General features: G+C 41.9%; 1 protein-coding gene across 1 annotated transcript; it reads right to left on the minus strand.

Moving 5' to 3' along the window:
- Positions 1-4: 4 nt before the first annotated feature.
- Positions 5-25,517, minus strand: LOC100120205 (histone-lysine N-methyltransferase 2C). The gene is made up of 36 exons (XM_032600432.1): positions 24,963-25,517; positions 24,148-24,393; positions 23,894-24,071; positions 23,651-23,824; positions 23,313-23,543; positions 22,981-23,224; positions 22,783-22,900; positions 21,764-22,707; positions 19,793-21,683; positions 19,557-19,718; positions 19,300-19,435; positions 18,993-19,216; positions 18,794-18,918; positions 17,053-18,162; positions 15,607-15,742; positions 15,423-15,526; positions 14,486-15,335; positions 14,208-14,399; positions 13,887-14,114; positions 13,522-13,800; positions 12,869-13,450; positions 12,609-12,784; positions 12,085-12,240; positions 11,413-11,803; positions 11,079-11,266; positions 5,908-10,927; positions 4,439-5,755; positions 3,882-4,322; positions 3,519-3,798; positions 3,220-3,437; positions 2,939-3,147; positions 2,469-2,843; positions 2,039-2,392; positions 997-1,965; positions 727-909; positions 5-650 (listed from the first exon to the last, which is right to left on the minus strand). The coding sequence occupies exons 2-36, from the start codon at positions 24,350-24,352 to the stop codon at positions 558-560; spliced, it is 18,483 nt and encodes a 6,160-aa protein (XP_032456323.1). The 5' UTR covers positions 24,353-24,393; positions 24,963-25,517; the 3' UTR covers positions 5-557.
- Between the last annotated feature and the right edge of the window lie 1,750 nt (positions 25,518-27,267).

The raw sequence follows: 27,267 nt of genomic DNA on the forward strand, positions 1-27,267 counted from the left end.
GTGATAATTATTAAATTTTATACGGATTTATTTTCGTATAATCGTGTACAATGCTATATTAGAGTACTTGTTATTTTACATAATTTTTCTGATAGCTCAAAATAATGTATGTTTCTACTTATGTACATTTATAGTGTGCTGTTTATGCAATAATACTTAATAAATTTCTATATTACAACAAGGTCAACAAAGACGGTTGACTCCATTAAACATACAAAGATACAAACTTCTCTAGTATACACATCCACGACTAAAAGCTCTCGCATAAACTTGAGTCGTGTTTTTAATTCATTTTTCCTTCCAAGATCATGATAGTATAATATACAAATAATTCATCTGTCGTTTTAATACAAAGTAAAACTAATATTGTACAACTTTGGAGGAATGTCGTGATGGCGTAGCACCAACTTCACTATAAAATTGTTTAATTGAACCGCAATGGCACTTTACAAATTAAATAATGCCTATTTTATATATATAATATATATATATTTCTTTTTTTCCATGTAAAACCTACCCAATAACGTAGCAACAATAACAACGGTGGATCATACTCTTTAGTTCATCCACTTGCGGCAGTTAGGCGCTCCACACGCGCATGCTATCTTGTGCTGGTCATCCTCAATATCAAATTTATAGTCATATGCCAGCTAAAAAAATATCCGTCTTAAATATTGTATTATAGGATAAGATTTTTCAACTAGAAACATGAATCAATCATCTTACCTCTTCACCACGTAAGATTCTTCGTTTTGCAAATATTATTAGCCTAAGCTTGCGCTCAACTTCAACATTTTCAACAACGCAGTTTGGATTGCAGGAGTGATTTATGTAACGAGCGAGACCCCCGCACAGAGTCGCATCAACCACACGATTTTCATCCAAACGAAACATGTAGATTCCTCGATTCTGAAAACATAATATTTTTCATTTATTATAAAGAATTACATTGCATGCAAACTGTTCTCGGAGGGTTAAGCTTTCCGATATACGTACCTTCGCTTCATATTGTTTTTCTCTGATGTCAGCCAACTCATTCCTGACGATTTCTCCTATATATTCTATAACCATTGTATGTTTTTCCAAGTCTCGGGCGGCGTAGAGGCCCAAACCTTGTATTTTTGATCTAGCCAGGAAAACATTGTTGCGCCAATCTTGTTTCATTTTTTTGTACTGAGAACTTTTCGAATGAACAAACTGCTTAGAATATGGACAAGCAAGTTCGCCCGAGCTATTGGAGGCGGGAGCATAGATGGCACGTGCAGAGCTAGAGGCAGTTCGTTGAGTATGGGGCCTCTTCCACGGTAGTTGGTTTCTGAGACGTGGTTCCGTCCGTGCACATCCACTTGGGTTGATGGCTAGCGGCAACTCGAGGAGGGGATTTCGGCCGTATTTGAATTTATAATCGGTAAGGGTTTCAACACCGGGTAGACTTTCGAGAACGCGCACGATGGCGGGTTCCGTAAGACCAAAGAGGTCTTCGCCGGTTACGTAGCGGGGAAACAGTTGTACGCTATTACTGGTTTTACGGAGCTCAGCAAGTGGTTCGAGTATGCGATTCCATACGGCACGTGGCGATGCATCGCGCAGCTCTACATCTTCTTGCGAGGGCTCCTGCACTAGAACGCGAAACTCGGGTCGACCGGAAACATCGTGAATCGAGCAGACGTATCGGCAGCGTTTATTAGGTCGTCTCATACTCCAGTAAAATCGAACGATTTTATAGCCGACTGGGTAGATGTGGTTGATTGTATGAAAGTTTGCTAATTGATGAGGAAGTAACTGTCCGACGCTCAGGAATATTAGACTGCCCACTCTTAGCAGATTGTTGTGATCAGAATGGTGCATTACGGCGGCTATTTGCTTGTTTTCATCACGATTCACGTAGACTCGCCGATAAACAGAGAGTGTTGTCAACTCGTTGTCTTTTTCATTTTTCGGCACATGCTGCGAGCAGTATGTACTCTGTAGAAACAAAATACAAATTAATATCAAATTTATGTTTACAAGTTGCAAAATCCTCTACACATGCACATACCTTATTTTTGTAGAAAATACAACCATCTCTGACGGCACATCCAAGATGATAATGGCTATTGCAGCGAATTTTGAAGCATTTCACGGTGGCCCCAGGTTTTTGACAGGCAATGCAGTTTGTATTTTTAGCCGATTGTAAAGCAATTTCCAAATTCATCAACGCTCCATTGACCGTTTCGTAAACATCTTCAGACCATAGTGCACAGTTTAAATGAACCCATTTATCAACATCAAAATTAAGGAGTCTTGCTGTGCCATCAGCGGCGCCATCTCCTACATTTTGACAAAACATACATCGACGAGTGTCATCAGTGTTCACTGGAAGTGTAACAGTAACAGCCGTACGAAACAGCATCTGAAATAACAAATTTATTTAGAAAAACACGTTTCTTGCATATTGCTTGTGATGTTTTCAAATTAATTTATCGTACCTCGGTTATTTCCCTATCCGTTTGTTTTTTATATTTTGTGGATGGATGTATTGCACCAGTCGTCCAGGTTTTGTAACGAAGACCTCTCCAAACTTTTGATGGCCGCTCTGCTGAATCTGTCGCTGATAACTCATCTGAGACCGGATGCTTTTTTGGTCTTTTTTCATCAATAAAACTGTCTCTACTATGCTGTGACTCAATATCATCTTTTTCATTTTGAATTCGCTGTTCAAGGTCCAATTCTATAGAATCAATGTCCATTGGTTCAATTTGTCCAAGCGATTGTTTCATTAAAAATTTCTTGTCTTGTAATTTTTTCAAATTTTCTTCTATAAGTTTACTTTCTTGACACAAATGATCAACAATCGCCGCAGCCTGTGTACAATAAATAAGGCATTTAATTAGAAGAAGCCTAATTTTTCTAGAAATATAAACAATTACTCGTCAAAACTTAGAAAAAACAAACTTACTTTATCAAGTGTATTGCTTGGTGATCTATGTATCAACGCAAATTGCATACAGCACGTTCCTGAACAGAAATAAATTTCATCCCCATCTTCCTTACTTAAGAATGGTAGATCAGATGTTTTTCTACGTATTAAATTGTCAAGTATGACAACATCACAGTGACGGCAAAATTTGGCTGCTCCATTCAATATACTTTGAATATCAATAGGTGCTACAAGAAATTAGTTTTATATTTATTTATTTTGTTCACGGACAATTAAATTTATATAAAACTGCACATTACCTCCTTCTTTTCCATCCTTTCCTTTAATTCTATATAATCCTAACTTTTGACTTGGTGGAGTAGTCGTGCGTTCAATAATTTGATAACCTGTCGGCGGAGCAATATTTAAAATATTTGCCAAATCTTTGAGAACTCCCATTATGTCATTAGCTGCTTGGCTGTTAAGAGTTAATGTTACAGTAACATTGTCTTTAAAAGTTGACGATGATTTATCAAGTCTAAAAAAGATGTGTATGAATTTATTATTGTGATTAAAATAATTGTATATCCTTATACATTTTTTTTTATACAACAAGTACCTCGTAATTCCCACATTTTCTTTATCATGTTTAGCTATGTCCTTTAGATGTCCTGCAGCAGCAGGTTTTAAACGAATCGGGATCGGTGAAATTATAGGTATTACGGGAGATATTCGTTTTAGCCACTCAGATTCTTCATCTGATTCGTCATCAATTAATTTTAGACCAGGAAAGCGGTGCATAAACTCGGGTACAACACATTCCGGAGACGATGAACTGACAATAGTATCGGGAGTATCAATATCACGTCCCATTAAAGCATTCTCTTTTTTGTCTTCAGCTAAATGAAAAATAAAATGAGCTTGGGATATTGACAATTTTAACTTATTGACTAGTTGAAGAAGTTGCAGGAATTATACTTACCATCATCTAATTTTAGCGGAGGGAATTCTTGATCGTAGAAGCTTCTTTGAGTAGAAACTGGTGGAAGAGGAGGTAAGGGTTCTGATTCGCCAAATGGTTGTGTATTGTAGTGATCGGAAATTCCAGGAAGGCGAGCATTGCCGTATGTACCATTAAGTTCTCCAGTCCTACTATTGTATTCTAGTGGCCCTCCGAATTTCGTTAAATCTCCGGAACCAAAAATTGGACATACCCCGTAATTTTTGCCAAGTAAAGGTTCTAACACCGCCATTGGTGGAAGTTGTCGTAATTGTATTATAAGATTGTCAATGTATGTATCATAGTCTTCCTCTAGACGAGACACTTTCCTCGGCCTTTTTTTCTGAGGTGCCATAGATGCGTCCTTTCCTTGACTTTGTCTTCGTTTTTGTTGGTATTGTCGCCTCTTTAATTTCTTGAGATCTATTTAAACACATAAAATTATTAAAAATCATTGCAAATTATTTTTCATTGATAGTCAACACAGAACATCAATTTTTTATATAAAAAAAAAGCAAGTGCACAATCAAAATAATCACCATTTTTATCGTCGATGGACCCATCGATGAGTTCGTCTTTGGCAGAAAAAAAGTCTTTGGTATCAGTGAGTTGTACGGAAGTACCACTGGATAGGACGTCGTCAAGTAATTCTTTCTTAACTTCGATTAAAGGCACTGTGTGTTGCGGCGCGGTTGTACCCTGTGACAGCTGAGCTTGACGACTCAAAGTTTGAACCGTCGTTTGTTGAGGCACTGATGGTTGTGTTGTATTATTATTCTGAGGTGAATTTGTCATTTCAGGCCAAGTTACCACGTTTGATATTGTGCTCGGAGACCTTTGTTGCTGAGTTGCAGGAGACACAGCTTTTGGATTTGTAATTTGTCCTGTTATGGCGCTACTTTGTTGTTGTGGACTGGGACTTGGTACTGTGTTTTCGGTTTGATCCGTTACAGTAATAGCTTGCTGCTGCTGTTGTTGTTGAACTGACGTTTTTTGTTGCTGTTGTAGTTGTTGCAGTTGCTGTTTCTGATCTTGTTGCTGTTGTTGGACTAGTTGTTGTTGTTGTTGTTGTTGATCACTTTGAATTACAGCTCGCGGAAAAGATATTGAAGTTGACATTTGTTGTTGTTGTTGCTGTTGCTGTTGCTGCGGTGGTGTAGATGCCGGTGGTGGTAACTGCTGCTGCACTGTTGAGCTTGCCGTCGATTCAGAGCTACTTTTTATTTGAATACTAGCCATGGTTCTTTCTTGTTGTACCTTTTCATTAGGCTCAGTAGATATAGTCATCGATGTATGAGCAGTCTGACTTGTCATAGTTGAATGAGTAGACTGCTGAAGAGTAGGTGGTACTGCTGGCTGTTTCTCGGTTGGCTGTTCGCTGGTTGATGCTTTTGTAAGTATAGGTGGCGTTACGGACAGAGTTAATTTTGTTGGTTCTTCTTTGTTAGGAGGACTAACCGACTTGACAGCATGAGATAAAAAGGAAGTTTCTCTACTCAAAATTTGTTTTGCACTCGTAGGTTTGGTCACTGGTTTCTCTTCTGCTGTTGCTAATAATGGCGTGATTAAAGATGATGATGTTGGAGGTATGGGTCTTGCTAACTGAGCTTCTAGCGACGGTACATTTGGATAACTCGTAGTTTGGGTTGAGCTGCTTGCTCCAGAGGTAGTTGCGCAGGCTGTATTTTGTAACAACTGTTTTAGCAGAACATTTTGAGAATCTTCCATCCTGTGTGACGAGGCACTCGTTTTACTGCTATCTAAGCTGTCGGACTTGGCCGACAATGCTTTTTCGCTAAGTCCTTTTAAAAGCAGTCCTTCTACATCTTTCTTCATAAGCGAGCTTTTATTCGTCACTGAAGAATTATTAATGGAATAAAATTAATTGAAAATGCGCAATTTGTATTATTGTTGTGATAGTTTGCCAGTAAAATATTTTTATAATTTTTTTTTATAATAAAGACGTTATTGAAATAAAACTGTTGATATAATATAGGAGGATACTTACACGAAGAATCCGCGTCCGAGCTTTTATTGTCTATGGGCAACAAAGAACTGCTGGAAGTAGTGGTAGCGGCGGTAACCGTGGTCTTGTACTGCGAGGACCCGGCCGTGAGCTGCGAGTGAAGAAGCGTCGGCGCCTGCGACAACGTAGATTGGAGAATGCTGCTCGTGACACCGATAGAATTGACAGCGACGCTGGTCCTGTTGGTGGTGGACTGTTGTGCCGCCGAGGAACTCGTCGTGCTACTTAGAGCAACGCGCGAGCCAGCAGCAACAGTGACAGCGGGGCTACTTGCAGCCACATGCACTATGACCTGTCGCTGTTGCACTGCCGATGACTGCTGGGTTCCGCTCGAGGTGAGTATAGCGTTGGTACGTAGAGCTCCGACTAAGGGTGACTTGAGTGAGTTTGTACTTGAAAGCATCGCATTCAGCATAGGATTGGACTCTATAGACACATTACTCGCCTTAGAGACGCTTGTTATTATGCTTGTACTAGTAACACTTGATTCTTTGCCGGTAGTATTAACAGTTGCAGTAGTAATGTTAGCACTGACACCAGATGACCCAGCTTCACAAGTCTTGCTCACAGAACTAACCACACTTGGGTTAGTTGTTTGGATACGATAGTTGTTATTAGCGCTTCCACTTATTGTGCCAGCTGTGTTTGAACTTGTGAGGCTAGATTGTGTACTAGTTTGTGCATAGCTCTGAGACGTATTCGAGTGGAGTGACGATAACAGACTCCTCAACTGATCACTAACATTTTCAGTATTAGATTTTATTTCAGTTGGTTGTGATAGTGGTGATAAATGTGGGACCGTTGTCTGTTTTGTTAATGTTGATGTTGTTGTGATTAATGTCGTTATCGAAATAGTTGTCGTTACTGCTGGTACTGTTGAATTTGATGTTGCTTGCGTTATTTGTGGCACAACATTCTTTATAGAACTTTTCTCACTGACTGACGCTAAAGTGCTCTTTGACAAAATTTGGGACTTGCTCTGGTTGTCTATTACAGCTGGTACTGAATCGCTTGTTGTAGCCTCTTGCTCCAAGTCGGCTAAAGAATCTTGAAGAATATTTAGTGGTAAAGCTTCAAGTGGAGTTTCCAATTGATATAAAATATTCGATTTCTGCGATTTGTCATTTTGCATTTCCGGCTTGGATGATATAATGTTATGTAACATGTCGAGAATGTCCTCAGACGATTCTTCTATTCTAACGGGTTGCTGCTGTATTCTTTTATTATCTTCAGCATCCTTGGATTCGCTTTCGTCTTGCGTTTGGTCGTCGATTTTATTATCACCTTTACTTTCACTTTCACTTTGTGTTACGCTTTCTACATCATTTTCTAAAATATTCACAAGTGAAAGATCATCAGCAACAGGAGACATTCGTTTTAAAGTACGTGCTTTATTTTTATTTAAGTTTTGTTCTCCATTCATTATATTATCATCATCTGGATTGTGGATAGCTTCTAACATACTTTCCAACTCATCAGTAGTATTCAAAATATCTGTTTTCTTTTCATTAGTGACATTTACACTCGGTGGGTATATAGCAGCAGTAGCGGAACTATCTGCGACATTAGGAGTATCTGCCTTGTCTTCTTCTTTCATAGTTTGAGTTGGTTTAGATTTTTCTCTCGTTTCTTCAATATCTGTGGATTTTGAAATAACAACTTGTTGTTGTTTTGATGTTTCTTTGGTCGTCATTTTCATTGCAGCGAGTGAGACTGGATGAGCATCTGGTTGTGTGAAGTTACTTTTTGTTTTTTCATAAGATTTAGGTATTTTTGATTGCAAAAGTTGACTTGGTAATGTTGAACTTACAGTACTAATTTTCTCAGTTACACTTGTAGAAGGATGACTGACCGTGATTGAAGTCACTGGGGTATTTACTTTACCAATAAAATTTTGCAAAGTTTGAGGTACTTTTGCTGTTGATTTACAAGTACTCGATGGACTCGTTACTACTTGTTCAGATTTTGATACAATGTTTCCTGCAATCTGTACAGTGTTTGTATTTATATTTTTAGAACTGCTTTGAGTCAGTTTAGCGGCTACTTTAGCAGCATCAATTCCAACACTTGATATAATCGGTACTGCACTAATTGGCTTTTGATTTTCGATTGTCTTAGTGGTAGTGAGTAACTCTTTAATTATGTTAGCAGTAGATACAGTTGCAGTACATTTCGTAAGTGGTTTATTTGACGTGACTGAATCAGCAGATGCCGCAGGGGTTGACTTTGGAATTTTATCTTGAAACGAGAATAAAGTATAAGTCTTTTTTGTTTGTTCAATAATTTTTGTTTGATCAATAGCCGAAGACTCGCCAGCGGAAGTATTGGAGGATGTAATTTCTTCTCCGAGTTTCTTAATCTCTGCCGTGCTGGTTTGTTCTAAACTTGATTCGTCGCAAGATAATTTGGAAACATTATCGGGAGACTTCGGCGCAGCATCAATAATTACTATATCTGATTCAGAAAGTGATACCAAAAGATCTTGATCTGGAGAATGTTCCATATATATGCTTGGAGAAGGCTCGACATTCAAATCTTCTTGATCTGGTGATTCTGGTGTGTCAGTCACTGGCAGAACCAGACGTTTTCCAACTGTTGGCATTGCTCTAACAATGTCAATATGTAAACTTTTCTTGTTTCTATTAGATTGAGCAGATAATAGATCCTCATCAAAAGCAGAAGCATCTTCATGTGAAGGTTCTGGATGTTCTATTTCCAGAATTTGCACTAAATCATGACCTTGATTATTGTCGTTGACTAGAGCATTGCTCAAAGAATCATTACTATCCACAGACAGTACCATGTCAGATTCAAAAAGGACATACTCTTCTTGCATTTCAGCCTCCAGACTGCTTGATATAACATCAAGATCTGTATCGCCAAACTGCTCTATTTCGGGAATGTCATCATTATCTTTTTGAGCAGTTGAACTTAGAGTAACTTCAGTGTTAATTATTGTTTTATCGTCGTCATAATCTGTTGTATCAGGTGGAAGAGATTCAACTTTATCACTGGGACTTGCACAAGTCATCTGCACAGAATTGTTTACTATTGAAGAGCTCGTTGCCTTCGGCTCGGTTGGTGGAGTTTGAGGAGGCGTATGAGAATCATCGTCAAAATCATTGTAATCAGCACACACTAGTGAATTTATTTTCGATTGCGATATACCAGTTTTTCTATGTACAACGGCTGATGTGTTCGGTTTATCTTCAGCAGCAGAACTGTTTATTTGGCCTTCTGCGGTTTTGCTTTTGCTTGATTCTGGTTTGGAAGACCACATAGGTGAACCACCTCTAAGACCCAGTTTAAAGTAACCATATCTACCGAATAAAACCGGTAATGGTATTGGATTGTTTGGATTGTGCGGGTTACCACCACCTCGGTTCTGATTTTGATCTGCTAATAAATTTGATTCTTGTTGATTTTGTTGGATTTGCTGTTGCAGGTGTTGCTGCTGTTGGTCGCTTATTGAATGATTACTCGAATTTTGTGAACTGTAAGCAGAGTGAGGCGTGTGCGGTGTGTGAGGAGTTCTTGGTGTCCCTGGATTTTCAACGCTTTGAGGACGATCAGGCATAGCTGGACTATTTCCGGTGGATTGTCTGCGCTGCATCTGCATTGGCGAGCCAGCTACCATCGGACTACGCGGCATAGGTGAATTCGGCGTTTGACACGCTGGTGGATGATGGGCAGTCGACATTTGATGCAGCATAGGAGACGTTGACGGATGATTCCTGGACATTGGACTGGGTGGTTGATATTGAGCAGATACCATTGGTGAGCTTGGTGGATGATTTTGTACTCTAGAAGCCATTGGACTAGATGGTTGTGACGATTGCTGGCTCAGCTGTTGTTGTAACATTGGTGAACCCATTGTTTGCTGAACCATAGGGCTACGAGGATGTGGAGAACTTGGCGGTTGATTATATCCTTGTTGCATTTGTTGGTGCAACTTCGGACTTGGAGAAGATGCCGGTTGGGATACCACCATTGGAGAAGTTGGACCTTTTAGCATGATTTGTTGTTGCTGCTGTTGCTGTTGTTGTTGCTGCTGTTGCTGCTGTTGCTGCAGTGATTGTTGCCTTTGAACCATTTGAAGATTACGTTGATTAATGATATTTTGATTTTCTTGAGATATAACGCCGCTGACTTGATGCTGCTGCTCTATCATTTGCTGACGTTGGAGCATTTGCTGATGTTGCTGTTGTGTCATCATTGGCTGCTGCTGCTGATTTGACTGAGGACTGCCAAGAGGAGAACGCTGTCCATAAAGCATTGGACCTGGCATCTGCATTCTTGGACGTTGCGTAGTATTGTCAGCGGCAGTTAGTGCGCCAGGGCGTATAAATCGCTGCGAAAGTACGTGCATCTGTTGAGGCATTCGCATTTGCTGTGAATCAGGTGCGAAAGAGGAGCCGGGGCTCGTAGTCAATCGACCGGTAGCAGCTACGACTCTGTGCTGTGGCGAAGCCATTCTCTGAACTGTAGGTCCACTAAGTCCAGGAGAAGACATCGTTCCAGGACTAAAAGGACTCTCTTCTGATTGAGAATGAGGAGTTCCGATCCTTGGTGATGGCTGCATAGTACTGTGCGGCGACATAGTGCCAGAATTAGACTGTGAATTGCCAGGACTATGCTGTATCATCTGCGATGCTACTGGAGAATGCATTATGTTCGAAGGTGGAACACTGCCAGGACCGGGACTTTGAGACATGAGAGCTGCCGGACTGTGCATCGGCGAAGAGTGCTGTGAGGGCGACATCAGCGGTGAGCAGGGCTCGCTTGTTTGTGACTGTTGTTGTTGCTGCTGTTGTTGCAGCTGCTGCTGTTTATTGCGATACTCTTGTATAAGCATACCATGCTGTCGACTCTGTTTGCGACTACTATCTAAATGTTTTTGAAACATAGCTTGTTCGCTCGAGATTCTTGAAAGTTCAGCCGCATCGTTTTCTGGAAGTTCATTTCCTGATTTCCGACACTGTCTCTGTTTGCTGTTGAGAGACTGTTAAAAAATATATGGTTAAATAAAAAGCATGTTATACGCATTATATTATTATTGTTAATAAAAAGAAGCTAAATAAAATTGAAATAAAAAACATTTACTAGTCGCAAGACACTATTGCTGCCAGGCACACACAAAAACTATGACTCACTTTTCTAACCTTCCGTAGTTTTTGAACTTCTGTTTCATAGTACTTCAACTGTTGGGCCAGAATCTGATGTTGATGGTTCAGCCACTGTTCGTACTGCATTTGCACATGACGATCTTGATCTGTGACAATATTATCCGGTGGAACTGGAGGTGCTGGCAGTTGAGGTATATTAAACGTTGCAATCCTCGCTATAAAAAATTAAATCACTCTTTAAAAATTGAAAAAGAAAAAAAATACTTGCAAGACTTTTCAATAATCTAATTATAGATCGACTTTATAAATTGCACAAGCTATAAATATATAAATGATAAAAAATAAAAAAAAGTAAACCAACATTCAGTCAGAGTAGTGATGGGTTGTCTCTGAACTTGGACGATGACTTTATTACCAGGATCAGATGTAGGCTGCTGCCAGCTATTCTGAGCTCCAGCAACTATCGGTCTGGTTTGATTGGGAACAGCAGCGGTAGCGGCGGCGGCGGGGACGGCAGCGATGTTCTGAGGAGGCGAAGAGAGTGGCGCAGAACCCAGCACGTCAGCACGCAATCGTTCAAATTCAATATCACTAAGTAGTGGACCACTTTGCGTTGTTGTGTCGGCTTGCTGTTGTTGCTGCTGTTGTTGTTGCTGTTGTTGCTGTTGCTGCTGCTGCTGCTGCTTCTCTTGCTCTCGCTTTTCTTGTTCCAGCAACTCCTCCAAAAGCAGCGGCTGTTCCTGTGAACACGACTGCTGACTGTTAAGGTCTAACTTGTTAACTAGGGGCGGAGTGAGGATGCAAGGAAAAAGATACTCCAGAACAATAGCATGGGGAGTGGTTAACTTGAGTAAGCGTGCCATATATAAATAATTGATTGATCGGGTCGTATTAAAAACTAGTTTGCATTTTTTGGTCAAGCCTATTTTGAAAATTAAATTCTAACTAAAAATGTAATAAGAAGAATTATAATTTAGGGAACAATCAAATCAAAACAGGTAAATATGCACTGAATACCCCAGAATTTGCTCACCTGCAGAAGCAAGGGTCTTCGGTGAGCCAGATGGGGTGTCATTGACGGCGCACCTGTATGAACTACAGGGGTCATCGGTGATCCCGCCGAGGGCACAGAATGCCCCATGTGCATAGGGAGTCGCGGCATACCCCGATCACTCGGACATAGCCCCATCTAGACATGCACCAACACCAACGCATTGCATACACCCAAACACCATATTTTCCAACCAATACTTAAACTCGAGATATCGAGTAATAACTTCAATTTCTATCTCGTGGATCATAATTTTATCAAATGCAACATGCGATTCAGCGATTCTAGCGATTTTTATAAATATAAATTTTTTTTTTATCAATAAAACATTTTCGCAAGTTATAATTTGTTCTTTAATTTATGTTATAAGCTGTAAGTATGGCAAATCACAAATGCAACGCGGCAATTAAAATATTAAATCAAGTAAGTATGAGCGATAAAAACATTACTACATTTTAAAGCACTTATAATTTGCTGGATCAAGTAGAAGTAGATAAAGAATATACCTGCAATGGTCCCGGATACGGTGGTGGTGGCCCTGGGTAAGGAGGAGGTGGTGGTGGTGGCGCTAGTGGCATTCGTGGGCCAACCATATGTCCAACTGACACAACCCTTCCAGCAGCAGCAACATTTGTAGCAACTCCTGCAGCTCTGATTCCCATGCGTGAATGTTGTTGAACTGCTTGAAATGATTCGTTTGAATTAGATGTTTAAAACTTGACATCAGACAATTGAAATATATGTTTTAATTTAAAAACTAGATTACCTTGCATATTATGTTGCGGCATACGTTGTACTGGGAACGTAGGCGGGTAACTGACTGTTATAGAATTTGTTGACGTGACGACAGCTACAGCTCCATCAGAAGAAACTAACCTCGTTCCAGGTGGCATTGGTTTCCCCATAGCTGCTGCTTGTTGTAAATGGTGATGCATTTGTTGTTGCAATGCAGAAGCTTGTGGGTGATTTTGTTGCTGCTGTTGCTGCTGCTGAGGCATTCCTGCCACAGAAGACTGTGGCTGTGCAGTCTGCGCTGCTGCCTGACTACTCATCGGCGCCATGGTCTGCTGCTGTTGGGCTTGTGTCAAAACATTTGTCGTACCAGCACTAGTATTTTGCATTGTGCTAGTAGCATTTATTTCTGAACTCTGATCTACAACGTTAGAATCGCTAAGACTTTTTGATTTATGCTCTTCCTCTTTTACTTCTTTTTTCTGTTTTTCTTCTCTAGTTTCAACTTCGTCTTGTTCCAGTTCTAAATCGAAAATATTGGTTTTTTCTCCTCCAGTTAATTGATTCAGCTCGGGATCGGCATATTCAAGAATATTAAAATCAGCACCCATTTCAGCTACAAAAAAGCAATTTTTTATTATTTAAGTAATTAATAAACGTTTCTATCTTGCGTAATTTTATGCTTACCTAAAAGTTCATCGTCGTCATCAGCCAAATCTCCTAATATTGCACTTACATTTTCTACCTCCACCATGGGAGCTCCTTCTTGCTCAAGCTTTTCTAACTCAGCCGTTACGTTGTCTGGTATTTCGGAAGTTTCAGACATCGTAACGTTAGCTTCACTAATAGTTGGCAGTATCGGTGGTCTTACCATTCCAGCTGTACTGATCATACGCACATTTTGATTCACAGCATTTTGACCAGTTCGCACGATTCGTTGGGCCATATTTTGTCCTTGATTCGTATCTGTGAAAATTCGTTTTGAATATTGTAAGCTGAGTACTTACAATCTTGAAATTTAACTCTGTATAAAACATACACTGTGTACGTACCAGGAAATCTTTGGAGAACTTCATAATTAACTTCAGCAAGTTGACTAGTTCTTGGGCCAGCCATACGTTGCTGCATGACTTGATTGTTTTGAAATTGTTGAGCAGCAACACTAGCAGCTGAAATAGGTGGCCTTTGCAAAAACATTCTCGTTCTTGGATCTATCAGCCCTTGCTGTGGCCTAACAGCATCGATATTTGTTGTCAAATTTGGATGTCTCGGTGCCAAGCCTAGATTAGACATCATATTAATCATTATAAATAATGATTCAGAATAATTATTTGAATAGAGTCGCGAGCAAGTTATTGAGATGTTTTCCATACCAATGGGATTTCGTAGTAAGGCATTTGGCTGCATAGGCATACGAGCACCTCTCGCGGCGCCTGGCGGAAGTGGCTGTCTGAATGTACCTTCAGCCGAACTGTTTGGTGGTTGCTGCTGTACATGTTGTTGTAACTGTACAGGGTTGTATTGTTGAGGAGACGAGTCACTGCTGCTGCTGGTACCTTGAGCTTCTAGAACAAAAAATTAAGGTTTCTCTGTTACACAAAATTCACATTGACAATATTTTTTCACACATAAATTCAACAAGAAATTGCACCTTGAGTCCAGCCTTGGCCAAGTGGTTTCATATCTTTGTTGAATTGTTGCTGTCGTTGCAGCAGATCTCTCAGCTGCCGATTGACTTCTGCCGGCTGTTGTCCAAAAAGTTCAGCCTGAACGTCGGCTCGCTGCTCAGCGGCGGCGGGCCTCGCTGACGTCATGTACTGGTTCGGACTGGCAGACACCGGGGATGGAGAAGGCGGTGGTTGATTTTGGCTCTGTTGCTGCTGTTGCAGCTGCGACTGCTGCTGCTGCTGCTGCTGCTGCTGCTGTGGTTGCGTTGATACATAAGATTCCGGAGTGCGTGAGGGAGCGTAAACGTGACTGGTTTGTCGAGGCACAGGAGCGTTAAAAATGGGCCGTGGAGTGCCAGGAGGTTGCGGCTGGAAGACATCGTTACGAGGCGAACTATTGTAGGACGTCCTGGGCTGAGCTTGGACTTGGGAAGCTTGGCCAAAACTCTCCGCACTATCGAAGCGCTGCTGAAAATGATCAGCTTGTTGCTGGGTCTGCGGTGCCGGTGATTGTGGAAAATCATGAGGGGACTGCGGAGCTTGAGGAGAAAAAGGAGACGGAGGCTGTTGCTGATGACTAAAATTAGATCTCGCTATTCCAGCAGGCATCTGTCTGACTTGCGCTATTTGTCCATGTTGTTGCTGCTGTTGTTGCTGTTGCTGTTGCTGCAACGGTGATAGCTGCGGCTGTTGCTGCGGCTGCCGCATGGGCATGCTTGAATGCTGTTGGTTCGAAGGCACTATTGCTGCTCGATTAACTTTCATCGCAGGCGCGGCAAACTGGCCACGTGGACCGACTTGCGACTGCGTCACAATACCCATGGGATTTCCTTCCTGTAGTAGCAGCATCGATAAGCACATTGCAATATAACCGATGCACATTTTTTCCACTTATTGAAATAAAGAAAAAATTGTACGTACTTGGGCAGAAGAAGAAGCTAAAGACGTATTCAAAGTAGTTGTATTCTCTTTGTTTATCGTAGAAGTGCCATCTTCGGTAAGTTGTCGATGAACCCTTGCGATCACTGTAAACCGTACGATAATGCAACATAGTAATTTTTTATACATTGTTCACAATCTTAACGATGAATAAATATGTGTATACCGTGAGCACGCTGGTCATGTATAACTTGTTGCTGTATATGAGCTTGCTGTTGTCTCTGTGCTTGAAGCTGTTTCCATTGACGTTCTTGCTCAGCTTCCCGGTTCGATCGATCTCTATTAGCAAGTTTATCTTGTTCCTGTTGAAATCAATTTATTTAAAATTTGATTTTCTGTTATAGATGTATGTGTATATTAAAAATTAAATTAGCTACAACTTTCAAAAACAAAGTAAATAACATTTTTCTTTTGAAAAATCAGCCAATTCATTACACATGAAATTGCAACGATTACAGAAGGCAGCAGTTAACGTATTGCTAAATAAAACCAAAAAATCATTTAGTGCATTATAAATATAAGTAATATCCAGCCACCATCTAGAAACAGAAATACAGTTTCTTTTCTCAAATTATGTGTTTACCATTGTATAGAAAAGCTCTCAGATCAACCATACATGCAATCGACTTGATTGTAATACCAATTATTTCTTTAAAAATCCATAAACCTAGTTTATATTGTTTTATGTGTGTGTTAGCTGTTTTTAATACAAATTTTGTTAGCAAGTCAGCGATTAAACAATAAAACACGCATATAGTAGTATATTAGAGTATTTGTTTGATTGTTGATAATTTAATTCAAAGTCTCTCCAAAAACAGATTTTTTAGCAAACAGAACGAAAGATAACAAAGCATTTAAATACACGTCCAAACAATACTACGCACACTCACACCATATACACTGTAATAATAAGATAAACAAAAATAGTGAAAATGTTGTCAACTGATCAAATAAAGTCTAGAATACACGTTAGAAAAACCATATCCACCAATTAAAACTATTGTGTGTTGGATGAATTTAGGATAAGAGAGGAATGTTTCAAGGAGATTCGGGATTTAATGAGTAATGCATAAAAGAGGTGGATTCGGAGTTACATGACGACAATGTACATTTTCACAGCATGCCACGGCAAAACAAAATTTGGAGGCAAAATGAAGAACCGGCAATTTTGAGGTGTAAAAATAAAATAAAATAAGGATACATAGAATATTCTCATAACTCTCGATAGACATATCAATAGCACTATATAAATGGGAATTAAAGAGCCTTTATTATAGATACGTTCACGTATAATTGAATGATGTACAAGATAAATTATCATGCAGCAAGTTTTTACGTAAAATGAGTTAAAGCGCTTGAGAATTACATATAAGTATTCTGAAGTAGCAAGAAATATAATGCAGAGAGCGCTTAAACTCTTAAATATTAAAAATCAAAATGAATAATAATAGTAATAAATGAATCAACCATAATAAAGGATAAACTTGATCGAGTGAACATCGATAAATATGATGGTATATAAAATTTCAAACAAGAATGCAGAATAATAAATAGACTCATAATAATAATATTAAGTATGCAAGACACTAGAGGCACAGTGAAGGTGGCTCACCATAACCGGGGACTGTACAGGTACAGTGTGAATAATTGCAGTGGGTGGCGGATCGTAGTGCTCCTGGCAGAGGGAGGGGAGGGTGCGCATTATTTCGGACGGAGTGAGCACTCTAATTTGGTGGTCTACCGAGGAGAATTGCCGGGCAGGACCAGCGGTTGCCGCCGAACTGCTCGGGGTCACCTGCTGCTGCTGGCTAATGTTAGTGACGCTACTGATTGATTGTGCTTGTGCCTGTGGCTGTGGCTGTGAATGCGATTGTGCCACCGGGGGAGTACGTAGAGCTGTTTGTACAAGTGATTGTATTTGTGCTTGTGGCTGAGAGTGTGCCTGCAAATGGGATAGAGGTGATGGTGCCTCGTGACAATGGCCTTCACCAGCACCCAAAACGGTGTCGCAGCAAGAAGATGTGGAAGTGATGGAAGAGTTGGATGATGATGATGAAGAAGAAGATGATGAAGAAGAAGAAGAAGAAGAAGAAGAAGACGAAGAAGAAGATGATGATGACGAAGACGATGAAGAAGAGTTTGAGGATGATGAAGAAGCGCTTGCCAGCTCGGTTGTTCTCTGCTGGTTGATGCTGGGAATGTTAGTGTGGGTCAGAGTAGAGGGTGGTCTGGGCGAACAAGAGGGTGGCGTGGAATTCGGGGAAGAGCTTGGAGAGCGAGATGTTAGCCGTCGATGCGCCTGTCCTCCCTGCACCGCACACACCTCCGCTAGTTGAGGGGCAGCTACTGTCGATGCTGCAACTGTCGCTGCAACTGCTGTTACTGCGTTTCCTGCTGCTGCTGCCGTCACCGCCGATGGTGCGGCTGAGGACGCTGCTGCTGCTGCTGCCGCGGCTGCCGCTGCCGCTGCCTGAGCTTGAGCTGCTGCAACTGCTGTGGCTACGATAGCCGCTGCCTGGTTCGGGGGAACAGGTTTGTTGTCCATGGACACGGCCACGGCCGCATTCTGCTTGTCCTTGGACTCCGAGAACGAGCCTAGCAGCCCAGCGGACGGCTTCTGGCTTGTTGCCATCACCACTACTGGTGGCACCGCGTTTTTGGCCAGGATACCGGCTGAGTTTGCCGATGTCACCGGTTTCATGTTCGCCATCTCCTTTGGTATCTGTCAAGGGTCAATGCCCAGCAACACCTTCACACTTCTGTTCTTTTCTTTTGCCTCGCTCGCATTCATTCATTCATTCGCGCATGCACATCTTTACTCTATGTATCTGGGATTTTAACCCTAGCTAGCTGGCGGGTTACGATCATTTGCATTCTTATTTGCGCTCCAATCAACCAAGATTATCGCACAACCGAATCTCAAAGCAAAGGGTCCTCGGCATATTTGTTCGGCTAGTCTTTGTATTTGTCTCTATTGTGAATACAAATTATAGATTTGAAATAATTAGTATTAGTCGTGTTAGACATGGAGCAATCGCGGCATCAAGTTTGCTTATAATATACGCATAAGTACTGATACGTGCGTTATGCGTAATAAATGATTCTTTTTTTAAAACTTGTGTGTTCAACACAAAGACATCAGCCTTGTTTTTTGCATTACCAATTTTCTATTAGATAATGTTAAACATTAGATCAGTAGTTGTTAGTCCGATTTGTTTGTTAGAGACACACACAAGAAACCCTTGACAATGAATTTGATTGTCTTTCATCAAGTAGAAAAACATGTCACCAGATATTTTTTTTTTAATTATCACAGAAAATTATCCAGCCGTTAAAGAAAACAATATTATTACCTGCTGCGCCTTTTTCATTCGGATTGCTGCCCTGTTCTCGCGAGCCTGGCTTGTAAATGGACCTTTCTTTTCACTGGGTAAGGCTCGCCATTTTTTCGCAATTTGTTTATAGCGCTCTGACCAGACTAAAAATGACGACAATGTGATGTCAAATACAGATTCATTATGAATTCAAACAATTATTGAAAGGGATATTTACTTGGATACTCGACTTTCCACTCTGGATGATTTATATTAGCATATAGCACTGAAGCTATTGTTGCAGCATTGCCTAACGCTTCATCGGCTTCCATTTTTATACTAGTTCTTTGGTTGTAAGTAATAGCTGCTGCTGCTGGGCCAGTCGGGGGAGCGCTACCTTCATCCTCAGGATTTACCCACGGACTTGGGGGTTCCGAAAATGCAGGACTAAATTGCGGGCTACTACAGTAACAATAATTTTACTTGTTATTTGTATGTAAAATTCAATTAATTATTTAAATTAATCATTACTGTTAAATTCTTACTTGCTGTATTCGGAATGATACGGAGATGGCGGTGGAAAACTCATTGGCGAATTAAGATTGGACTGTCCAACAGAAGGCAGACTAGCCGGCACTTGTGGCCTTCCCAAGGGTTGAACACCAACTGGTTGAACGTTTACTAAAATGTTAAAAAAAATATATATATATATATATATATATATATATATGTATCAGTAATGCACGAATAAAAACAAGTGCACGAAATGTGATCTCTTTGAATTGTCAGTAAAACTACTGACCTGGATGAGGAGAAGGAGATACTAGAGGGGTAGAGGTAGAAGACACTTGAGCAGTTTGTGCTGGTACAGAATAGCCACAGGATTCGCGAGATTCTTGTGACTCATCTGTTAAAACTCCTTTAAAAATTTCTTCCACATCCTGGCTAGCCATGTTTGGGAGTCCTAGAAAAATCAAAATTTTGAATAGTTATTTTTTATTGCTTAATTTCCACTTAATATTATCACAATGTGCATACCGGTATCTCGAACCATCGATTCTATATTAAAGTGTTCGTCCCAACCCTCAGTTGCTTTAGCTAAGTCCTCGTCCGGCTCATTCATGATGGTATCGACGAGATCACTATCGAGCAGATCGCTTGAAATGGGGAGGATATCGTCGAGTGCCTCGGTGTCACTGGCCTCCTCCTTGACCATTTCCTCCCGTTTGATCGGCGTTTCAGGGGCTCTGACCGGCTGTGACTGATGCTGAGGGGGTTGTGAATGTTGCTGCTGCTGTTGTTGCTGCTGCGTCGGCACAGTCGTTGACTCTTCGTCTCTTTCTTGCTTGGCCTTGACTTGCTCCATAGCCTGCAGCTCGTCTCGGGATAGTTGAATGGTATCAGCATTACCAGCAGAAACGTTACGCTCTGCATCCGAGTCACTGCTGCTTTCCAAATCCTTGTCTTTGGTACTGGTATCCATAAGGTCTCGGCCGAAGAAAGCCTCCTGCATGTAAACGGGGAAGCACTCAGCAAGCTTTGTCTTTGGTTTTCTGCGCTGAGGCTTCCTGCGTGGTTTGTCGTCGCCGCCGCCAAGAGCTCCACCCGAACCCAGGCTCAGGAGGCCGTCTCCCGGTAGTTCAGACTCGTCGTCTTTGTCTTTCCGCGTACCACGAAGCCTGACCACAAAGCCACCGATACCGAGCTTCTGTAAATTGCGTTGGCGCTTGCGTCTCAGCACGGACACTCCGTTTTCGGTTGTGTAAATGCTGAAGCCCTCGGGCGGCGGTTGATCGCTGCGAGGCGCCCATACCATGCCCTCTTTATACACCTGACTGCTAGGCTCGTCCTTTGTTTCTATCAGCTCCAATTTGCAGCTCTCTTCCATAGAATTGTCTAGGCTTCCACCTGCCACGACCGACTCTATTGTCGCCATTATGTCTGCTTCCTTGTCCACGACCCCTCCTTTCCTCCGCTTCTTCTTGGGGCTCTTGCGCTCAGACGTGAGTGACTTTATGTGGTCATAGCCTACTTGCGAGAGAAATATTCCCTCGAGCAGGTACGGCTGCTGTGACGATGCCTTCTCGTGCTCGGGGCTTCGATGAACTAGCTGATGCAAAGACGGCGAGCGGCACTGCTGCTGCTGTTGCATTTGTTGTTGCTGCTGTTGTAGTTGATCCTGGTGCTGATATTGTTGTGCAAGCTGCAGCTGCTGCTGTTGCTGTTGATATTTGCTGCTGGGCTGAATTTTCGTCATATTGCCCAAGATATGAGGTGGAGGCACGTCTCTCGGCCGACAGAGTATGCAATGGTAGCCCTCCTCGGCGCACTTTTCAGCTTCAGCCTCAGTCTTGATTGCATCGCACATGCAATGCAACCATCTCTCGCACTGAACGCACTGAATTATTAGATCGCCCTCGCCATAGGATTCGTTACAAGCTGCGCAAGCTGTATGTGACGAGCATGGGCCACATTGCGTGTAATTCTTCTGCCAGTTGCTGTTGAATCCCGGATCGTTGGCACCGCAAGTCTGACATTGCGCGCACCACTTGCACTTCCATGTTCCTTGAGGCACACATTCCAGTGGTGGATCGGTGCAGTATATGTGATAGCTTATATCGCAATCGTCACAAAGTATCAAACGTCCTTCGTCGTTACGTTCACCGCAACCTTCACACACTGTGCAGTCCAGGCATCTCCAGCCCTTCTGCAAAATAACTTTTGTCACCTTAACATTCGCGCAGTACGGGTGATAACATTGTCCGCACTGAGCACAAGCAATTAAACAACCTTCTTGATCGGTGCCAATGGCACCACACATCACACAAATGTCTTGTGACAGCACAAATTTGTCTTTGGCTGAACACAGTACTAGTCTATTTTCAAGACCAGGTTCCTCCTCTTTTGAATTAGAGTCTGATACGGGCCTCTGTAATGATAGAAAAGATTTTGTTAATTGATATAAATGTAGGCAGTGTTGCTTATGTTTTAACAAGATGCAAGAATTACCTGTAAACCCAAACCTGGAACCCCAAATATTCCTCTCATTTTTGCTTTTGGTCCTCGTTTTCGCCCGAATTCTGTCATTTTCTGCCGCTTTTGGTAACCTAATTTCCCTACACCTTTTGGTCGTCCAACTAGTCCTCCACCACTACCACCAAGACCAAGTCTCTTCTTGGCTATTTTTGAGGCACAAAAAGGTTTTCCTTTCCCTAATCCTAGTGGATAGAAAGCGTCTTCTGAACTTGCTTGGTAGTCTAATTCTGAAGAATCACCATCTCCGTATAAACTTTCTTGTGACGCTGTTAAGCTAGATTCACCTCCATAATCATCAACGCTATCCTTACGTTTGACCAAGGCAGCGTTTTTACAATGCAGACAAACATACTCGTAATCTTCTTTAGCACTTTTACGATGTGCATAAGTCAATGGATCAGCTTCCGCATCACAAGTACCATGTACAAACTTTTTACACAAAGTGCACTGAACCATTTCTCTATAAGCAGCAGCTCTGTAAGCTTTTCTACAAATCGGACAAAAGAAACCTTTATTTCGCTGCTGATAACAGGAATCGCAAACTGTGTAGTGCGAATGCCAGCGAGACGATTGACCGGCACCAGGCGTTCTTGATCCGCAGTCAGTGCACACACGACAGCATTTGCATTTCCATCCGTATTTTGGTATAGACGTGACAATTGGTCTCAAGCAACTAGGATGGTACGCTTTGTCGCAACGTTCGCAAGTCATCACCTTCGCAAGTTCCTCAGGCTGTCGACATACTTGACACAAACGGCAATTGTTGCATTGCCATCCAGCGCGAACACTTGGTAACAAGGATAATCCAACGCAGATGCCGTGATAATGGTGTCCACAAGTTGAACACATGAGCAAATTGGATACATCCCCCATTCCAAGGCACGTCATACATTTTATTCTTTCTCCATCTCCATTCACTAGAAATGAATTTGTAGTTTAGTAAATATATAAAATAAGCTCTCTTTGTTAGAAGAAAAATCATAAATATTTACATAATAAAGGAACCTGTCCTAAATGTTGACTACAAAATAACGACAAGCTCTTGAAATCTTGAAAACAGCTAGATGCAGCTGCACATGGATAATGAAAATAACGATTGCATGATTGCACCTGAAATTGAATTTATTGTTATTAATCATTGACTATAAAAACAATTCGAATAATTTCTATATTTTGAAATAGATTATTACTTTGCACGATGTGCCAGCTCCATAGTGCGAACAGTAGGCACATCTACGAGTCGAAGCTTGAATAATGGCCAAACTAATTACTTCTGTTGCCATTGCATGATTACCACTTGTCCATAGAGCACATGCCTGATGAACGTAATAATGACCAGTTGTTTCAAAAATTATTCCTAAATCAGGTTCTTCCAAATAACCTACTATAGTTAATTCTTCAACAGGTTCTGTAAAATTTGTTAGACTAGGATTTCTGAAAAGAGACATGATTAGAAACATTTAATTAATGAACTGGGTAATTATCGTTTATATATTTTTTTCTAGATAGTATATGTATATACCTGCACTTGGCTAAGCTTTTTTGTCTACGGCAAGTAACAGCTCCAAGACTATTACTTGTTCGAGGACTTTTATCACCAGTTACAGGCACATCAACAAGACTTTCTGACGTTTCTTGACGATTGGTACTTTTTTCAGGTGTGAAATCTTCAGGTATTGTGAGCTTTAAAAGTTCACCTTGACCCAATTGACTTCTTTCACTCAAATTGCACAAAGCACAAACTTTCCCTGGCCTGAAAGCAGAAGCAAAACAGAGTAAAGTATTTTGTGCAAAGAATGAATAGTAGAGAGTAGAACAAACGGTTCACAAGAGCAGAAGATGTGTAAGTAAAAATGCTACCATTGTTCTGAAAAGTATGGTGGTTCCTCTGGTGCTGGCATGGATCTTTCAAGTCCAGAAGATTCTCCGTCAATCGATAAATCGTCCCCTATTCTCAAAGGACTTGGCGATTCCGAATGAGTGTCATCATCTTTACTCTTTGTACGCCGAGGCATACCTCTTCCATAACCAAAACTGGGGAAAATTAAAATTGTAAACAATTGAAATATCAAGAAGTATTATGATCACATGCCAAGTACATACCCTTTTCCTCTCGCTGATCCTCTTCCCAATCCTCTGCGTATGCCACCACCCCTAGGAATTCCCAGAGGACGTTCTTTTCTTGGTCGTCCTGGGCCACGTCTAACATGTAAAGGTTTTCCACCAGGTAGTGGAAACTTTTGATACTGCAGAGGATCATTAAAGACCTCATCTGGGGTAACTAGGATACAAGAGAATTAATGCATTAAACAACTGGCAAGCCAACAGATTGTCAAGACTTTAGAAATTATAATTACTGTTGTATGCATCACGAGCATTACTATTCAAGCTATCAGCATGGAAACTGAGGCTTGTGCTTGGAGTTGGTACTGGACCAAGCAGCTGATCGGAGTTGGCTGGGGAAATGGGTATTCCAGAGTTTTCCTCATCATCATCCTCCCCATCGGAGGCATCGTCGAGCTCCATTTCCTCATCGCCCTCCAGTCTCTCCTCGTCATCCATGATCAGGCTGCACTATGGTGAGATGAGAATTGCTGCTGAGCCTGCGAGATCGAGTTGGTGTTGAATGTGGGCAGTTGCCATCGCGGGGGATATAATGGGTGAGCCAGGGGGAGCGTCGCCAAAGCACAGAGAAATGGAGCTAGAGCGCGTCGCTCTCAGGAGCAAATGTCAGAGGATTATCAGAGCAGGCGCTTTTTCGCGTTATACTCCAGCGGATTAACGCTCGAACGTCTAGGCGCGACGTAGGCGCTCGCAGGCGGGGTCGCCTCCTAGGGTCTCGCCGCGGTTCTCATTGGCGTTCACGGCGGAGCGGAGCGGCCGAGGCACGCCATTGCCGCGCTGCTGATGCGCTCGTTCTCTCTCTCTCTCTCTCTCTCTCTCTCTCTCTCTCTCTCTCTCTCTGTCGCACCAGCAGCGCCGCGCGATCGCGAGGGAGTGAGAGAGAGAGAGAGAGGGAGAGAGAGGGAGAGAGAGAGAGAAGGAGCAAGCGAGAGAGCGCAAGAGCCGCGACTGCTCCGAAACGGCCAGACACACCGTTGCCTCCGCGCTGCTTTCTAGGCTATAAACAGAGCTCTCTGAACCGGGGTGTGTGCCAGGCGGGGCTGCTTACCTGCGCGACGTCTAGTGCTGCAGCCGCCTTGAAATTCTCATGGGCCAGTGCTGCGTCCAAAGGTCCTGATCCTGATGATGGAGCCCGCTTGCGGCTCTCGCCCAAGTAAACATGTTGCAGTGTTGCACCGTCTTGGTTGCAGTTGCAAGCTATATGCAGCAAGCGACGGCGGCACGCGCGCGCGACTGCTCACTCGTTACGTGTCCTGGCGCGGGCCCCGTTAGTATTGTTGTCGCCAGCACCTCCGCTGATGGCAACTCCTTTCCACCACGCATACGCGGCCAACAACGCACCGCTCCGCTGCACCGCTGCTGCACTCGGCTCTCCGCGGCGGCGAGTCGTCCGCGCAGAACTCGCTCGGCTCCGCACTCCGCGCACACGGGCCGTAGCTCCACGAGTTGCTGCTGGCACTACTGCTCGCTCCGACGCTCTTGCTGCAGGCCCGCAGCTCAGGCTGCTCAGGATATCGGCGCTTCTTTTCTCTCTCAGCTTCAGTCAATGTTGTCGCTCGCACACAGAGAGACGGCTGCGCGCGGGGCTGCTCACTGCTGATGCGAGGCAGTTCGCTCGTCGGTTCGCTCGGCTCGGTCCGCTGTCCCGCACGGTCCCCGTCCCCGTATCCTCGCGAGAGCACGCCCGCTATATATGCAAGATTATCTCCCGAGCGCGACCAGACCTGAGACCGCACAAGCCACAACCGATCGACGAATCAACGCAGTCAACGCCGCGAGGAGACGCTACCTCGCGCTCACCGCTGACGTCACGCGACCGGCGACGCCCTTGCATTGGTCTCCTCTGGAACTCGCTGGCCAATCACCGAGCGACGGAGCGACTTTGCTCTTCAGGCTTTTGTCCGCGACTTTATGATGCAACCGCAAAAAGACCCGACACGCAGCCTTATCAGCTCTGCCCTGTCCAGTTCCGATGAGCGCGGTCTTTTTGAAAGGGGAGGAAGCACACGAGCAATAATAATTCTATTCTTTTACAAAGGTATAAATAGTTTTTATTCATTTCAATAGATAAAATTATTAATTAAAATCTGCTGTAAAAATCTACAACTTTATATCGTTATCGTTATGTTTGTACATAGATTTTTGTTGCTTAAAATACAATCATTGTGCGGACTTCTCTCTTTATCCTGGAGAGTTCTTCCATGCTGACTTTGTTCATTTTTATCATGTTCTTTAATACTAGTAGTTTATACTTTAGGAATTTCCGCTTGTCCGATGACAAGTGAAGTAGATTGCTCTCACTGGGTAAAGGATCTTGTACATAGTTTTTCATCAAACACCAAACGCCACCGCTGCTTTTGTGAGTTATCAAATCTGTTGTAGTGTAACTAGTTGGAGATAAGTTTGTCAATGTTATGGGCATTTCAACTACGGTATCTTTGTCTTTAACTGTTTTCATTGCAAACATTGTTTTTTCTCTACTCTTCAGCATTCTTACAATAGTTGAGTTTTTAGGTAAAACTTGCTTATAATTTGAAACTAGATACATGTGCTTTGATATCCTTGCCACGCTATCTTGAGGGCAATATCTCAGATGTTCTTTAGTATTAAATAGATTTATTCTCTTTAGTACATCTTCCTTTACGCTCATTTCCTCTTGAAGCTTTTTCAGTTCCACTGTTTTGTAGCTCATAACGTCAAGAATATCTTCTATGCCATTGAGCATGCTAGATTTCAACTCAATAAAATTATCCGCTTTTTCTCCATCTGTTTTCATCAACTCTTGTATACTAACTTGGGACAGTTCTTTAGAACTGTTTAATAAAATAATAAACTTCGACCCATAGAGTTGAAAACTTTGAATGCATTTTTCTTCACATCTGATTTCTTGCAGTGAATCTTCATTGAGCATTTTTCTGGCATAATGTACAACTCTTTCCTCATCGGAATATGCAAAAAAGAGCATGTTATCCACATTTACAGCGTGCACTGATTGTACATTGGTGTCTACATGAATTTTATCAAACTTTAATTTTTTGTCCACTACATGTATTAAAATTAGAATATTTGTATTCGTTTGTAAAATCATTTCAGATGTCTTCTGATGTTTTTGAATTGGTCTAATACTTTTGATTAAATGATCACAGTTAAAAATTATTTTGATATTTTGCTGGCATATTTTAAAAAGCTTCTTATCGTGAGCAAATAAACAGCAATTATCCATATTTTTGCAGTCACTTGGTAAAAGGCTTTCAAACAAGCATTTATCAGTATTATCAATGTTCAACGATAATACGTTTATATCACTATCTTCAGTTAGGGTACAGAGTTTTTTTGGAACTTTCTGTTTTTTA

Source organism: Nasonia vitripennis, chromosome 5 (genome assembly GCF_009193385.2).
Source record: "Nasonia vitripennis strain AsymCx chromosome 5, Nvit_psr_1.1, whole genome shotgun sequence".
In the NCBI taxonomy this organism is placed as follows: Eukaryota; Metazoa; Arthropoda; class Insecta; order Hymenoptera; family Pteromalidae; genus Nasonia; species Nasonia vitripennis.

Bases quoted from the DNA above. Each gene is read 5' to 3' on its own strand.
- LOC100120205 (XM_032600432.1), bottom strand. From the start codon at position 24,352: ATGGATGACGAGGAGAGACTGGAGGGCGATGAGGAAATGGAGCTCGAC. The intron at 2,393-2,468 runs GTACGATAAATT...TTGTTATTTCAG, and splicing joins CGGATAGGGAAATAACCGAG to ATGCTGTTTCGTACGGCTGT. The intron at 1,966-2,038 runs GTATGTGCATGT...TTGTTTCTACAG, and splicing joins GTATTTTCTACAAAAATAAG to AGTACATACTGCTCGCAGCA.